Genomic DNA, 15,761 nt, shown 5'->3' with positions numbered 1-15,761 from the left:
GCAGTGGTCCTCAGTTCAAACGAGTAATGATGGCATTATCACTAGTGCTGAAATTTCATACACCAGTGCTCTTTCTGATATGAAAAGATGCAGGGAGGAGTTTCACTGCTGTCATCATTCATTATCAATTTTAGAGCTTTGATTGGTCTTGGCAGGTTTTCAATGGCATTTGTCTGAATGTTTTAGAAGACTCTGTATTGTCTCAGTAAAAACTTGACTTTTGCATCTGTTTGAGGAGTTATGTTATGTTAATTACACTTGTACTGCACATATTCACCCGAAGGCATCTTGGCACGAAGACTAGATGGGCATGCTAGGTGACATAGGCACTAGAAAAGCAAGGTTTTCAACAAACGTTGGACTTGCAAATAGTTTGTGGTATGCCCACCGTGCAGTGCAACCGGCAATCAGGGGCTGTTGTATCATAGAACCAATATTTTAGTGAAGACTGTTTAGCAGATACTGCCTGTACAGTATTCGTCAACTCTAATTACCATCCAGTGTTTTAGTAGAGTGTCTCTTGCACACATTTTGAGGAGTAGATCCCGTCTGTATTCAGCTAGCAGTGCTTTAGTTAAGAGTCCAATTCCCAGAAGCAAATTGGGAGAAACTATTTGCCGTTTCCTAGTATGTAGCGCAATTAAAGATTGCTAGCTCCCTAGACCATTACATTTATTTGAAATGTAAATGCTCCAAGCATGGCCATATTGTTTGTGGCGGCCCTTGAGGACAAATATATTTTTCTACTACTTACCCATTTCTGGAAAACCACTTGTTGTAGAAGAGAGACATCATTGACATAATAGTGATTTGGAGAGGTGAATACAGCACCTTAACAAATTTTCACACACGGTTAAATGGCTTTAACTCCAAAATTCAGATCACTATGACTGCAGATAAAAATAGGATAGATTTCTTAGAACTTTGCATTACCCAACATAACAAAATATTTTCCATGTGACTATTTAGAAAACCCACAGAGAGGAATATGTTGCTGCAGTAGACCAGTTTTCATTCCTGTGTCCTCTGCGATGATGTACCATTGGGTCAGAATACTAGAATTAGGAGGAACTGTTAGTCAATCAATGAGAACAATTGGTTTGATCTTGAGCTAGATCACCTCTTACCACCCGGGCTATCCACACAAGTTAGTTAAAAGTTGTCATAAAAAAGTAAACTATATGTACAGCGACCTTTTCCGCAACCCACCAGCTAATGCCAGCAAATCGGCACCAAACATTGTTTGCCTGACCACGTTCAAGAAGCATACTAATAAAATCTATCAGATTGTTCACTAACATGTTTTTTTTAATTCAAGTCTCCCAGAGCTGGAAATACCTAACTTTACTTTGAAAAGAGGTAAAAACGTAAGGGACATGTAAATGAATTGTACGTATATTGAACTATTACCGCAGTCACAGCTCCATTGCCAATATGCCCCTTCTGGGGAACTACCTATGTAGTATCTGTGCTGCATGCTCCACCACTTTTTACATTAAGAGATTCACTTTTGGCACCACAGAATAACAACTATGCCAATTTACTACCTGCAGGACAAAAGGAGCAATCTGTTTCATAGACTGCCCATGTAAACTTGGATATATTGGTCAAACACATTAACCAGTAAAATCATACATTCTTGAACATAAATCCAGAATTAAATATCAGAAGATTGGTGCTCCACCTGCCCAACACTCCGTGAACTTCAAACATAAACCTGATGAATTTAGATGGTGGATCATATAACGCATGTCTCCAGATACACCATGAAATGTAATTGATGGTACACACACTCGCTTTGAACAATTTTGTATCCACTGGCTGTGGGTAGGTCAGTCCTTGGCGATGGACAACTGGACATGGTTCAAAGTGTTTTACCTTATAAAGTAAAGAAAATCCCTCTCCAAGCCCTACTGTTACGACGAAGGTTCCCTATTCTAAAAAAAGAACAAAAGGGTGCTTGTCAGGATGTTTTACAAAAGTAAACCTTGTCCTCTGTCCAACCTTATGCTATCCTGCTAACTGGCTCAATCACGAATAAAGGAACTCAAAACTTAGCCTACAGAATGATTCCTACTCTCCTTTCTTGGCTTTGTGCTGGTTGGTGCTGGACCCCATACACAAAACTGTCTCTCAAGCTTTTGCTTGCTCACTCAGTTGAAGAGAAAGTCAAAAAGTGTCTGGGTTTCTCGTTGGAGTTTCAAGCCCTGGCCTATTTGTACAGTTCAAAATCAAAGTTCCTTGGCTTCCTATGGAAAAGCGGTCTCCTGGCCCCTACTACCAAAGCCTTGTTCAAAGCAAGTAGTTATTTTTTCAAGTCAGTAATGTGACTTTGCAGGCCCTTGAGCTCTGGTTCACCCCGTCTTTGGTTTCTGCTTACTCTCTGATCTTAAGTAGGGGGGCATCCCTGTGTGATCCCGTTTGCTCTGTCCCCTCCAGAGTGTTTTGCGCAGCAGGCTTACCTTCCTAGTCCCAAAGGGGGTAACTTCCCCCTAGCCCACTACTTAATTCTCATAGCTCTGGCCTCGATGATTTTATTAGCTGTTCGCTCTTAAACATTTTAACACGGGTTTACAGGATAAGCAGGAATTAACACCCAAGTCATTGATGGCAGATAAAAAGCAATATAAACACATTAAATCCTCTTTTTTTTTCGCTCAAACATCATTCTCTTGAGACCTATTGTTCTGTTTTAATATGGCTGCCGTTTCACACAATAGAAAATCAGAGACCTAGACGTTTGTCACTCCATTGAGCAATCATCCCATCCCTTTTCAAAATGGCTACCTCTTCACTGATGCTATATAATCCCTGTTATTTGGCCTGCACATACGTTTGGTTGGAATGGAAAGCCGCGGCAGGGGAATACCATTATTTGGTAATTGTATTTCGCCAAAATTACCTTACAGAAGTGACTTATTTTATTTCTTCAGTGTCCATCACTCTAACATTGATCCCCGTCCAATTGATTATTTCATTAGTTCCTTTGTTTTTAATCCTGTTGAGCAGCACATATGCTATAGTAGAGAGGGGTGAGCCTTTTCTCTAGATTTCCAAATTTCAAGTGGTGTAGTGCCGTTAAAGGTATTTATTATTCTTCCTATGTTTTACAATCTACAGGTGGCGTAATTATATATTTTCGCACCTTATCCTGAATGAAATAATCTACAGGTAACTAGCATGGGAGTGGGTAACTTTTTTAGTAACAAAAAAAATGTTCTATTGCTTAAAGTCGAATTAGTTTAGTCCCTTAGTAATTGTTTATTATGTTTGGTCTGTAATTTAGCTGATGGCATGATATTAGCCTGTCGATTCCACTCTCTAGCAAGATAGTAATCTACTTAATCTTCAGTTTGGATTAATACCACTGATGTGACCAGCACCACACTTTAAGTCCTGATGAAGGTGATAATGTTTGAATGCCGAAACATTGTACACACTGACCAGGACTACTTTCTAATGAGTTGATGAATTAACACCCAAGATCAATGCCCAAAGAGCTGATAACGTGGATATATTAACCTGATTATAGAATTATGTCTATTGAATTGATGTTTGTCTCAGATTAATGTTTAATGAATTTATCCTCTTGTTTTGTAACTTGAACCTCACTTAGTTTTAAGCCAACTCACCAAATTGTCTGATTTGCTCTTCTCTTTTCTGTCATGGTGACACATTCTCAAACAATTGTTTACACAAACAATATTTACGTTAATTTTGGTTAATAGTGTTTTTCAGGGACTACAATACTGAAGGTTTGATACAGACAGTAAAAAAGTTTACATTTCAAATTCATTTAATAATATTCGGAACTAGCAAACAGTGGTTTATTCTTGTCCCAGCTCCTGTTCCCTATCAGGGAATATCAGTATGTAGCCTGTGTAGTCCACAAACAGTTTTTCCTGGTATATGGAAATACTTAGTTTGCCAACATTTAAAGTTTTAAGTAAGCAGCTGGTTTATTTTACTTTCCTGGTTCTCCAAGGTCCTTCATGTCTCCTACTCTTGGACTTCTTAGGCATCTTTACTCCTTGGGCTACACTGTTCTCTCCGACTCGCACACGAGCATCTTTCTAGCTCCTGCTCCTGGTCCTAATTGTTCCTTCTCGTCTCACCCGGGTTTTGTGTTTATCCCTACAGGCTCTCACTTACTCCATTGGGACTCCTGTTGCTCTATCTGCCACACTGCTCTCCATGTTCTTTCTGCACAACCGATTTCCTAAAGACCTAAAGATTTGCGTTGTAAAATAAGGATATGAAAATGCAGTGTGACATTTGAAAACTGTATTCCAGTGATTGCTCTGTTGCCTTAAAGGAAGGCAACCATTGTGCCATGTAACTGTTCTTAATAAATAATGGTGCATGACTAGTTGACATGCATACATATTAAATCAATGTAACCTTAATTGTTGATTAAGTCAAATGAAATTAAAACGTTTTTCTGGGCATTCCCTTTTTGAAGGAGCCAATCTTCCTAGGCTATTTCTTACTGCTCTCCCACAAATTTGGGGAGTACCACAAAGGTATACTTTTCCCCTAGATATTTTCAGAGAGCTTATGAGCACACATGCTCTGGCCACCCTTATTGGCCATCACAGGATGCCCTTCCAAATGTATGTGAATGGCATTCAGGTGATGTGAATATCTAAGGGTGGAGATCCTAAAACTTATCACCTTCTTTCAACCTAAAAGGCAATGCTCCCAGTGCCTCGGCTTAAGCCTGCCTCAGATTCTGGTATAAATAGAGATGATTTGTGCTTAAATTGGCACATCACTATTTGAAATTACATAAGGATCGCAAGACCTATTTCTGTCAAGCTGTCCCAATGTAAGGGGGTAGGCAACTAACCCTGATAACTTCTCTTCATTTGTGAAGCATGGTGTGTCTCTGTGACCTAATCACTCAAAGTGAAGGCACCACTAGTGATTTGTACCACCTCAAAGGATCTTGACCTATCTCTACTTCTACTCAGGAAATGGAATGCCGCTCTTTGCTGAGAATGTATCCTGCGTTTCTCCTCCTTTTTCTTCTCTCTCCAACCCTTATCATTACTTTATAAGGAACTGTTCCTATGCTAAAACTTATTTACTGGATAAGAATTTAAGTGAGAAGTGTCTGTGTTAACACATACCCCCATAATGTTTGTGAACTGTTAAACAATTATGTTAAATAAAGATGTCCTGCACCGCCAACAGGAAGGAACCGACGGAGCACTAGTCCTATGCAAATCATTTTAATAATTCACATGTATTGTGAGGAGGGCTGTACTTCACAGTAAGCTAATACAGTGGTTAGCCGGGAGTTGGGGTGAGGTACCAGGCTATTCAGACCCACCATTGTCACAAGTTACAGGGGCCCACCCCTTATTTGGACAGAAAACTATGATGGTAGATGAAATTCATTCTAGAAATTGTGCAGGATTGATCCATGGCCCAGTGGGGATGTGATTTACTTGTCTTCCTTTTATCTTCTTTCGTCGTTCCTTTTCTTTCCATGGTATACATGAGCTTCTGCATAGTGAACATTATTGTTTTATGACTTTTATGTTTGTCTGTCATAACAATGATAAATTGTGTTTAAATAAACCCTGCTATTTTACGTTTTCAAGAACTTGGTTTTCTTTAACTGTTCACCACAGGTCAAGAATACAACTTCTTAAAAATGGAACCTGGTGAAGTCAATTCTTTGGGAGAGACTTATGATTTTGACAGTATCATGCATTATGCTCGGAACACCTTCTCAAGGTTGGAAACTAAGGTTGTCTCAAGTTCTTTAATGTGCTGTTAATGACCATGCTTTTCCATCTATGGTATAATATGAAGTTGATTAAGGATTTTCTTCCAAATGTTTAATCATTATTTACTCCTGTGTACCCCTGTCAATAGTTTGAGGCATTCAGATCATATCATATACTGTATTGCTATTCATTCACAGTGCAACTTTATAGTATCACTTTTGAAAGTTCTATACATTTTGTGCACAATCATTTTTGAGATTTGTTATTAAGGTTTACTTAATTGCCTTGTGACTTTCATATAGCTCTGTACTAGTCATCTTTACTTAATAGTTGCTTTACACTCTAGATATTTGTTAAGAATCTGAGTGCGTCCTCACTTCTGTTGCCAATATATCCTCCTCCCAGGTGACCATCAAAAGGCTATCACTATTGGATTCTGACCCTGGGGTTGGATATGCAAGGAAGGACTCCTTTGGTGGAGTAGACTTGGTGTTGGGGGGGGGGGGGAGCGGGTGATGAGATGAGGTACCCTTGGGTGAGACATGGTATCCCCATTTCCCTTTCACCATGTGGCCATTGTCCCCCAAGCCTTTATAGGCTATTCTCAGTCCCTTCCCTACTTTTCCTTTGAATTATTTCCTAATAGGCACCACTTATGTACTGGGACGAGGAGAAGGCACGCATGAGCAATGCAGAACTTCCAAATCGGCAATGAACGGTCTAGTCGTTTTCAAACCAATCAGCCTGGCGGAAAGTTTAAAAGCAGCAAGAGCAGTGAAAATTGAGTCTGCTGTGGAAGCAGTCTACGACTGCTGGAGGAGTGCAGACCTCTCTGGGAAAGCGGCGTGGCAGACTGCTTGAGAGCCGCAGCAAGATGCAGAGTGTATGCAGTGGGAAGCAAGACTGAAAGAAGCTGGAGGTCTGCGGCAGACGACGGAACTGGAACCGGCGTGACCAGGTGAAGTTTCATTGTGAGGAGCAAGATGCTAGAGACGCATCTGTAGCGGGAGCGAAGCCACAGAGAGCTGCTGTGGAGACAGTGAGACGCAACACCAGAGAGAGCTTATGGCGGCCGGAAGCCTCGCTGGAGCACATTAAGCACCGACCAATGAGTCAGTCTAGAAAGGGAGGACACCAGGTGGTACGCAAGCATGTTACACTGGTACAAACTTTAATGAAAGCTAATCCGAAAGGAAAGAAGTCCTTTTGATTACCGATTTGAATGAAAGCAAGAAACACTTTTGCATACCAATTTGAATGATGGTAAGAAAGCCTGAATGAAAGTAGGAAAGCAAGCACTTTTGAATATTGGAACGAATGAAAAGCAAGTACTGTTCAATACTGAGCTTACTGAAAGCAGTTTTGTGATATTTTATGCTGCTAAGGAACTGTGCAATTTAAGAAAACGAGCATTGGCAAGAGCCATAGGAATATGTGAAAGTGCAACAAGTGAATAGTGTCAAAGCAAGTAATGATAAAGCATAATGAGGATGCGATCTAAGAATACATTGGGGCACCACTGTAGAGCTGAAACAATGGCAATGTCCATAAAAGGAAGACTGGTGTCTCGATTGCGTGCCCTGTAATTGGTGGACTGTGTGGTCCAACAACTGCACCTAGACCGTGGACATCTACCTATGATAAAGCCGCTTAAAATACCTGCAAGGTAGCTTTGTGATTGAATATAAATGAAAGTTGAGCACTGAAATAAAGGAACTGTACTTTGTGAACTTGGTGAAAGATAGCCAAACCTGAAAAACTGGAAAGTATTACAAAGAACTGTGGTGTGAAAGGCTTGAAAACTTGGGGAAGGGATCCCCTTTGCATTGTGAGCTATTTGAACTTTGGGTAAGGTAAAACCTTTGCAAACTAAGACCTGGAAGAAGCTCTGAACCTTTATTTGAACACTTCTCACACATTGTATACTAACAGATGTGAGGGTAAGTATATGATATGATGTGATAGTTTATTTATAACGCGCTTAATACCCAAAGGTTTCGAAGCGCGGACCCAGGGATCGAACCTGTGTTGCTCAGTGTCATCTTGCTTCCAAGGCGAGAACGTCGCTGCTGAGCTATCCCCCCGAGACAAAATCGGTTTTGGACACAGACAAACTTACTTTGGACTTCCTGATGCAGACTATCCTTAGTTTATTTAGGTAGGGAAATCCCACCTTAGCATAGGACAAGATAGGCCTTTTTGCAACCTCTTCTGTTAATAAAAGTTTATAACCAACACTTTAAATTCAGTTGTCTCTGTCTACTTCATGATGCTTTCACATGTTGCAATAAAATATTGCACGTATTTAGAGTTGTCAGTCTCTAATCAACGACCCCACCAAGCCAGTTTGCTCTGAATAGCCTGTGTGCCCAAGTTTTACAGAAATGCATGACTTTAATTATATGATATGGTCCATATAACACTGTGCGTTAGAAGGAAATTGCAAGTCAAAGAGGAGTTATATGACCAAATGGAGAAATTAGGGCAACACTTGAGTTTTTTTTAAATAAGATTGAGTAACTATGAGATGACTGGCACCAGGTGAATGGTAGGGGCTTTTGTGTTTCTTATAATACATGGCCACACACTGTCATCCCCTTTAATACCTGACCTCTTACTTACTCTAATGTAAAAGATCTTCCATTTGATGGTCGATATAATCAATGAATAATCCGTTTGGGTTTAAAAAAAAGCTAATTTGCAGCACCTAATGTTTTACAGAAAAATTGTTTCAAGTTTTGTTTACAGATTTTGCAGGCTGCCATCTATTATATGCATATACAATAGTCGGTTAGTCAAACTTAATTTTGGGCAAAGCCCATAAAAGTACACTACATGCATAACATATGTGAAAACAAGATATTTGTGCAAAAGAGCAATCCATAAACAGTTTAAAAGAACAAAGCCTCGAGTTTGGTTTTAATTGCCCTCTTGCACTCTTTCATAGTAGGCACATTTTCAGTGAGAAGATGCAACATCTCTATGCCTTGCATTATAGCGTGGAGTTGTCTGAATGGTTTCCAGGATTAACTGATCAGTGATTCTACCACATCTCTAATTAATGCTAAAACAAAAATGAAAATCTTTCATGGGAAAGTGCAGTGCATAAAATGTAAATGATGTGCAAATTATTGCAGTAAAAGAATGTTAGAGATTAAATCTTGTTGCATGTGTGTAATTCATAAAGAGATGTCCCATTAGTTCATACAGTTTCTTTTTATATACAAAAAACCCTATGCATAAAGCTAAAAACTGCAAAGGCAACATCCTTGTAGGTGTTGATTTGCATAGGCATCTAAAATTGAGCGTGTTCAACATTTGAGGAAGATGGGATGTAGCAATTTCCCACTTAGGTTAAAGTATACTGGGCAGTTTTGCTGAAAGTGCATTTTGGATCAATTGCCATAGCGCAAAATGAGATTTTTGAGCTCGGGAACATGCTTTTAAGATAAAGTTCAGTGACCAGGTTAGGCTATAACTATAAAATAGCCTGGAAGACAGATTGGTAGATAAAAAAATCAGGGTTTAAAAGAACAAAGCCTCGATTTTGGTTTTAATTGCCCTCTTTCATAGTAGGCACATTTTCAGTGAGAAGATGCAATATCTCTATGCCTTGCAGTATAGTGTGGAGTTGTCTGAATGGTTTCCGGGATTGACTGTTCAGTGATTCTACCACATCTCTGAACACCTTGTTATATAAAGTCAGCTGAACCAAGATGTTTAGGTGCAGCCAAAAGAAAAGGAGTCTCGAGAGAGAGTAACGAATAAGGGCTCTAAAAGCAGTTTCTAGCAGTATCGAAATAGGTGTTCAGGTGGGAAGTTTTATTTAATACATGTATTTTCTATCGCCATTAGAGATGGGGGGTGAGATCATGTCCCCAGATTTCGGTGCCGTACTACCCAGCGAATTGTGACTATTCTGAGTAAACCCCAAGAACGGTAAATCGGAGTCAGTGTCCTGTTTGGTTATTTAGTGTGTGTATAGCACCCAACCGCTGTCTGAATGTGAGCTCACTTTCATTCAGTTGATCAGACGATTTTACATTGTCTTGGCTTGAAATGTCACTCCCAAATAGTCACAGAAACTCTCTTGCTACAGCCTCTATTCTGCAGTTCCAGTAACTCATTCAGTTGACTACGTAGATAAGGGTACTCCTGAAATGATGAGGACAGCAGAGCCCCTGAGTTGGCTGATATTAGGGGCTTGTTTTCTGGGGTTGTGCATTTGTTAGACTATAATAATAATATTTCAAAAAAGGTAGCAGGCACTCCTCTCCAGAAAGTACATGGCATGATAACCTGTTCCGAGATGAGAGTTTGAAGCACACACCTTTTGCTCTCTGTACCTTTAACAGATGGGAAATATCCATTTGCATATCAGTCTTTGTCCTGCCCACATGGGCAGTCCAGCACTGAAATGCTATGGAAATTCCTCTCTGAACAAGAGTACCAACATTAATAATAATATGCACATTTGCTTAGCCTAAGCTAAACCATTTTCAAAGGGTTGCATTTGTCAAATTCACCAGACGAATCAAAATAGAAATGTATTTGTGGCTTTTTTCCGTTAGTCATTGCAAGAAAGTATTATTACAAGAAAAGACTGGATCCATGTAGAATGTATGTTAAACGTCTCTTGGCCTTATGGAAAAACTTAGGTTAAATAAGATTAAAATCAGGTCCTCCCATTTAGCGGAGGAAGAAAAACCTGCTTCAATACAGTTTCATTCTCTTGGTTAAATGCTATGCAAAGGCTGACCGCACTAAGCAGAGGTTAATCACACACTGAATCATAGTGTTTAGCCTTTCCATTCTTAGCAGAAGCGTAAAAGGTATCTTTGGAAGGTTGCTCAAATAGAATTACCAATGTTGGGACGAAGGGCAGGTGGGTTAGTGTTTAAGGACCTCAAACATAAGTCACCGACCATGAACGGAAGTACTCAATTGAGCCATAAGCAAAGTAAAAACTCTTGACATAGCAAGAACATGTGCCGAATGCACAGTTTGTTTTACCCTCTTGAGATTAGATAAAGGTAGGGTGAATTATTTTGTGTGTGTGGTTTAAACATATTTGTGTTATTATCTGCTACAAATTAATAACAAATGGACTATGTTGATGCAGGCTGTTTGTATAAAAAGTGACATGGTGAACCATTCAGGTACTTCAGTTCTCCAGTCTCCATGAAATACCAGAAGTTCGCTCAAGTGTATTGTATGTGTATATTAAAATGTGCCTCGCAAACTTTGAAACTGTCTCAGATGCTCTATTTTGGTTGAATTATAGCGCTTAGAAGTCTCACATTGCAATGCGTCTTTGTGGGCATACCTCCCAGAAATTGCAACAAAGATAAGGGTGCATGGTTCTGACACCCCCAATCCTTTTAAAAAGAGGTTGGGATCCTCTTATGATGTGGAGATGAACATTATTGTAATGCCCACATCCCCTTGAAGAAAGTACCATGGTTCTGGAACCCCATTAAGAGGTTGCTGTGTAGGTCATCTTCTATGTCTCCCACCTTGCCCCTAGAGTTTTTTTGATGTAACTGCTTATCCCTTAGTGATTTACAGCATACTTGGTTATTGAAATATCTTAATACAAATCTGATCTTGATTTGTTGAAATGCCTCATATCCTCGCTTGTGGGCTCGCCTTGTACACTTGTGGTGCTGGGTTATTGAAACACCTATTTGATATATATGATTTTAAGATGTTACTTAATTTTATGTCAGAACGTGGTCTGATTATGTAGTTAAATGTCAAACTCCAAGCAATGAAAAAGTCAGAATTTTAAAATGAAAGGCCATCCTGTTTATAAAAGTGCATGCATATATTCCGATGCACAGTAACAATACACACTGTTACATAGTAAAGGATTCTAATATTTCAAAAGCTGCTTCATTTTTTTCTTAATGAACATTATATACTCTACAAACTCATTTCGGTATATTACTGTACGTATCAATCATGGAGCACTGACTAGTAACTTACATTTAAAACAATGCAGACCAGCGAGATGTAAAACATGCACAAAGCAACTTGCTTTTCGTTTTGACACTTTATATTGTGGTCAACTCTCCCTGTCCTGTTTAAAAAAAAAAAAAAGAAAAGTCTTATTCTTGAACTTTTCCTCAGTTGGTCACTGGTTGTGTTGCAGGTTCTCTCCCAAAATGTTGGTCTTAATGACATTTAATGTATTTCTGGATACTAAAGCAGATGCTTAAGAGGGGTTTGGGAAAGTCGACAGTTATTTCTGCTACCAACAAAATGTCAGTAGTGCTAACCTACTTTTCAAATCTGGGTTTGGAGCAAAGGGGGTATTAGTCCTGATTTTCCGATCTTCAGAAACTGTTCTGAATTGGAAATAGCTCACATGGATCTATGTGATTTTATTGAACCCAAAAATAGAGAATGAAATCTTAACAAGCCCAAAATAGCGAAAAAAAGACTGATTTATTTTTTCTTTTTTGGATAGGGGTCCCTCCCAACCCCCCTGTTTCGCCGTGTTTAGTACCCCACCTCAACCCCCTCTCTGCCAGATTTAACCCCTTACTCCACCCGCACATATATTTATTTCTGTATTTTCCATTCGGTTAAATTTAATTCTCTATTTATTAGATAAAATCAGTAAATACCATGGAATATTTTCTCAGACTGAATGAAAACATCAAAGATATTGTGCAGGAAAATGCATCCAAATTACAGCTGATTGATGAAGTAATTTATCTGTTGCTCAAAGCAATCAGCATTTTACCACTCCGGAAGAGAGGGAGACTACAACAATACAGAGGCTCTCGATCTCCCTGGTGGAGGACGATCCTAATAGTTCGTCCCGTCTTCTAGGCTGTCAACCTAGATTTAGTCCAACACTAGTCTTGTTTCCATCCCCAGAGAAGAGGATATTATCCCCATTATTAAGGGGGGAGATGTCCACTCGACAGGTGAACCAGGAGGCAATTCGTATGCGACGAAGTGGGTGAAAGAAATGATGACTTCTCGCAAAAACTACAAAAATTTAAAAAAACACTTCGCACATCCACAATAATAAGACGGAATAGTCTCGAAAATGTGTATGCTCCTTGCCGGTCGTGGAATAAATTATTGATTTGAATACTCAACCTACTGGTGTCTCTACTGAGGAAAACTCAGAGGTTTGTTCTCCGTTAAGGCACCCCTCTACTAAAGCTAAATGGAAAAGGGAAAAAAAGTGGTCATGTTCTGGGCAATAAAAGATGATTACTACATTTCTGATGCCCCATGGGGAAGTAGAAATAAGAATTGCTTCTTTAGGTCCAGCTTCTAAAGATCTCCAATTACCGCCATCTTCAACCCTTTCCACTTTTGCTCCACCGCCTATTCCTGCTTTACAACCCCATGTGTCTTCTGCAGTTCTATGCTTATGCGAAGGTGGGCTAACTTCTAAGGGTGTCCTGACTCCAACACAACATCGCTTTTCTGTTAATCCACCTGAGTCCGGAAACCTAAGCGAGAATCATTGATTATCGAGCTATGATGATAGTGACAGGTTTGACTCAAATTAATGCAGAGGTTGATCTAAATAGAGATAAACTCTTACATATCTTTTCTGAGATTCCTCTACTGCATCTGGTTAACTCAAGAAGCGATATTGACTGGGTGGAAACCCTGGATTCATGTTTAGATAAATTGGCAACCCACTTTCACTTGCACTTTTGTATGCGATCAGCGTGACTCCGTTAGAGCCAAGGGGTTCAACTTAGTTAGCTTTGAGCATCCTCGCAGAATTCTGCTAATTTTGACTACTTTCAAGGTGGACTGCTTGGACAACCACTTATGTATTCCACCATTGAAGATAAACCAGAACTTTTTGGAGGTCGTCATACCAGTCACCAACAGCTGGCCAGCGGCCACTGCTTTAGACCAACAAGAAAACTGGTCGTGATTAGCCACTACTTTGCACAAAAATGCCAAATCGGGTGGCCTTATTTCAAACCTTTCTAATGTTTAGCCCTGACAGATTATGATTCGCATTATGGAACTCGTGGTTGTGAAAATATTGCAAAAGCTTTGAAAAACAAATTGATTTTTAAGGGTCACCATTTTATTTATTTTTTCATTTGTATAGCGTGCTTAACCGTAGGGCATCTAGGCGCTGGTTATAGCTTGGTCTGTTACAGAACAGTGCTGCTAATGAAATGTGAAGGTTTGTAGTCTCTTACGGAACAACAGGTGGGAGGGTTGAGTGGAGGGCGTTCCTCAATGTAGCCGCGTAGACAGAGCCTCTGGCTTAGGCCCACATGAATCTAGGAGTACATAAGCGGTTAACATAGGCACTTCTGGAAGGCTTTGCCAAGGCTGATTTTGACAGTCTCTCCAACAAGTAGTTGAATTACGTTGTGAAGGTAGTGGTGAGCGATGGTGAGGATCTTAAATTTGATCCGTTCCCGAAATGGGAGCAAGTGTGTTGCTCTCCTAGCTTCAGCGATGTGGTTGTTTTGTTTAGCCACAAAGCAGCTCTTTGAGTGTCGTTATGAATTGTTTGTAATTTATTCAGGTTTTGTTCTGATGTACCCCCCAGGAGGTCATTGCAAAAGTCTAATTTAGCACCAATAATGGCCCTGGCAATGTTCAGGCAGTTGCCAGTTGACCAAAAGGGACGACTTGCATTAATACATTTGGTCACATATGAAGTCGAGGAGGCTATGGCTTTGATATGCCAGGATAGTGTGAGTGTGGCATCGAGATGGATGCTGAGTGTTTTGACACATGAGGAAACATGGATAGGGTGATTGTCAATTGTAAAGAGCTGGTATTCCGGGCCAGGTTTGGCAAGGTGTTATGGGTTGCCGACCAGGAGGAGTTCTGTTTTCTCATTGAGACATAATCTATGTGAGGCCATCCAGCCTTGGATGGTTTCGTAAATGGGGTTGATTTTTTGGAGTCCAGGTGGTGATCACCAGAGAGGGGGATGAGGATCCGAGTGTCATCTGCGTGTTTTTGATGTTGAGAGAGTCAAGCAGGTCGAAGAGGGGTTTGGTATAGATGTAGAGAGTGGGGGAGATGCAGGAGCTTTGGGGAACTGCACAGGTAATAGCTGAAGGGGAGGATGACTGGTTATCGGCAAAGTGATACACTCTTACATATCTTTTCCAAGATGCCTGCACTGTATTTAGTTAACTCAAGCGACATTGACTGGGTGGAAATCCCAGATTCGGGTTTAGATAAATTCTGACGTTTCAAGAATCTATGCTAATGGAACCTTTGGTAATTGAAGGCTACAAAACATTCTACAAACCTGCAATGAGAGATTTGTGCGGTCGTCCTTCCGAGGGTATGGCTACTGCGATAGATTTAAATATGAAGAGACAGTTTTTTTTAAATCTCATCTTCTAACAACCGTCTATTCGCAGTTGGAATATTCTCAGATGATGGTGTCTACTAGTTATTGAATATAAATTTGTATTGTGACCCAGATAAATATCATTTGTGCAATGCAAAGTGCCCTAAATGATATTATAATGGAGTGGTTAGGCAAAGGTTGTTCTGATAACGTTATTATCAGAGGTGATTATAACTCCTCCTGTGCTGACGCACAGTTCTTCATTACTATTGTTACAGGTCCCAATTGCCTGACTATTCTATCTAAAAAAAAAAGCAAGAGGGTCCATATGGCTTGAATTTAAAGACCTTTGGAACTTCTATCTTGTGCTTTCTGAAGGCCCTTTAGAGCCCTTGACTACAAAGACCTGGAGAAGAGGTTCTAAATCTTCATTGATCAACCACATTGTTGTATCTGCTCCCATTCTTTCTAGCTGTTCTAACTTGGTTATTGAAAATGTGGGATCCAGTGACTATTCATTGGTCAAATTTCATATATTTTATCTGATGACTTTCCATGAGATGGCTCCTAATTTGGCTTTTGTGACTCCTAATAAGAAATAGTGAAATGGAATAAGTTTGCATGTAGTAAATTAACTGATGAAATACACATCCCGTTTGATAGACAATATTATGACAAGGGCTTTGATACCCTTTCCTTGGCTTAAA

General features: G+C 39.8%; 1 protein-coding gene across 1 annotated transcript in view; it reads left to right on the top strand.

The window, feature by feature from the left end:
* The window catches only part of TLL2 (tolloid like 2), a 1,535,386-nt gene that overhangs the window by 473,612 nt on the left and 1,046,013 nt on the right, over window positions 1-15,761 (top strand). Inside the window, exon 5 of the mRNA XM_069610570.1 lies at window positions 5,640-5,745. Coding sequence (XP_069466671.1) covers window positions 5,640-5,745 — 106 coding nt within the window. The remainder of the gene's footprint in view (window positions 1-5,639; window positions 5,746-15,761) is intronic.

The sequence above is a fragment of the Ambystoma mexicanum genome, chromosome 8 (assembly GCF_040938575.1).
Source record: "Ambystoma mexicanum isolate Mex_15411 chromosome 8, UKY_AmexF1_1, whole genome shotgun sequence".
In the NCBI taxonomy this organism is placed as follows: Eukaryota; Metazoa; Chordata; class Amphibia; order Caudata; family Ambystomatidae; genus Ambystoma; species Ambystoma mexicanum.
Note: the sequence above shows the minus strand (reverse complement) of the source record. Positions and strands in the feature narration are given on the sequence as shown.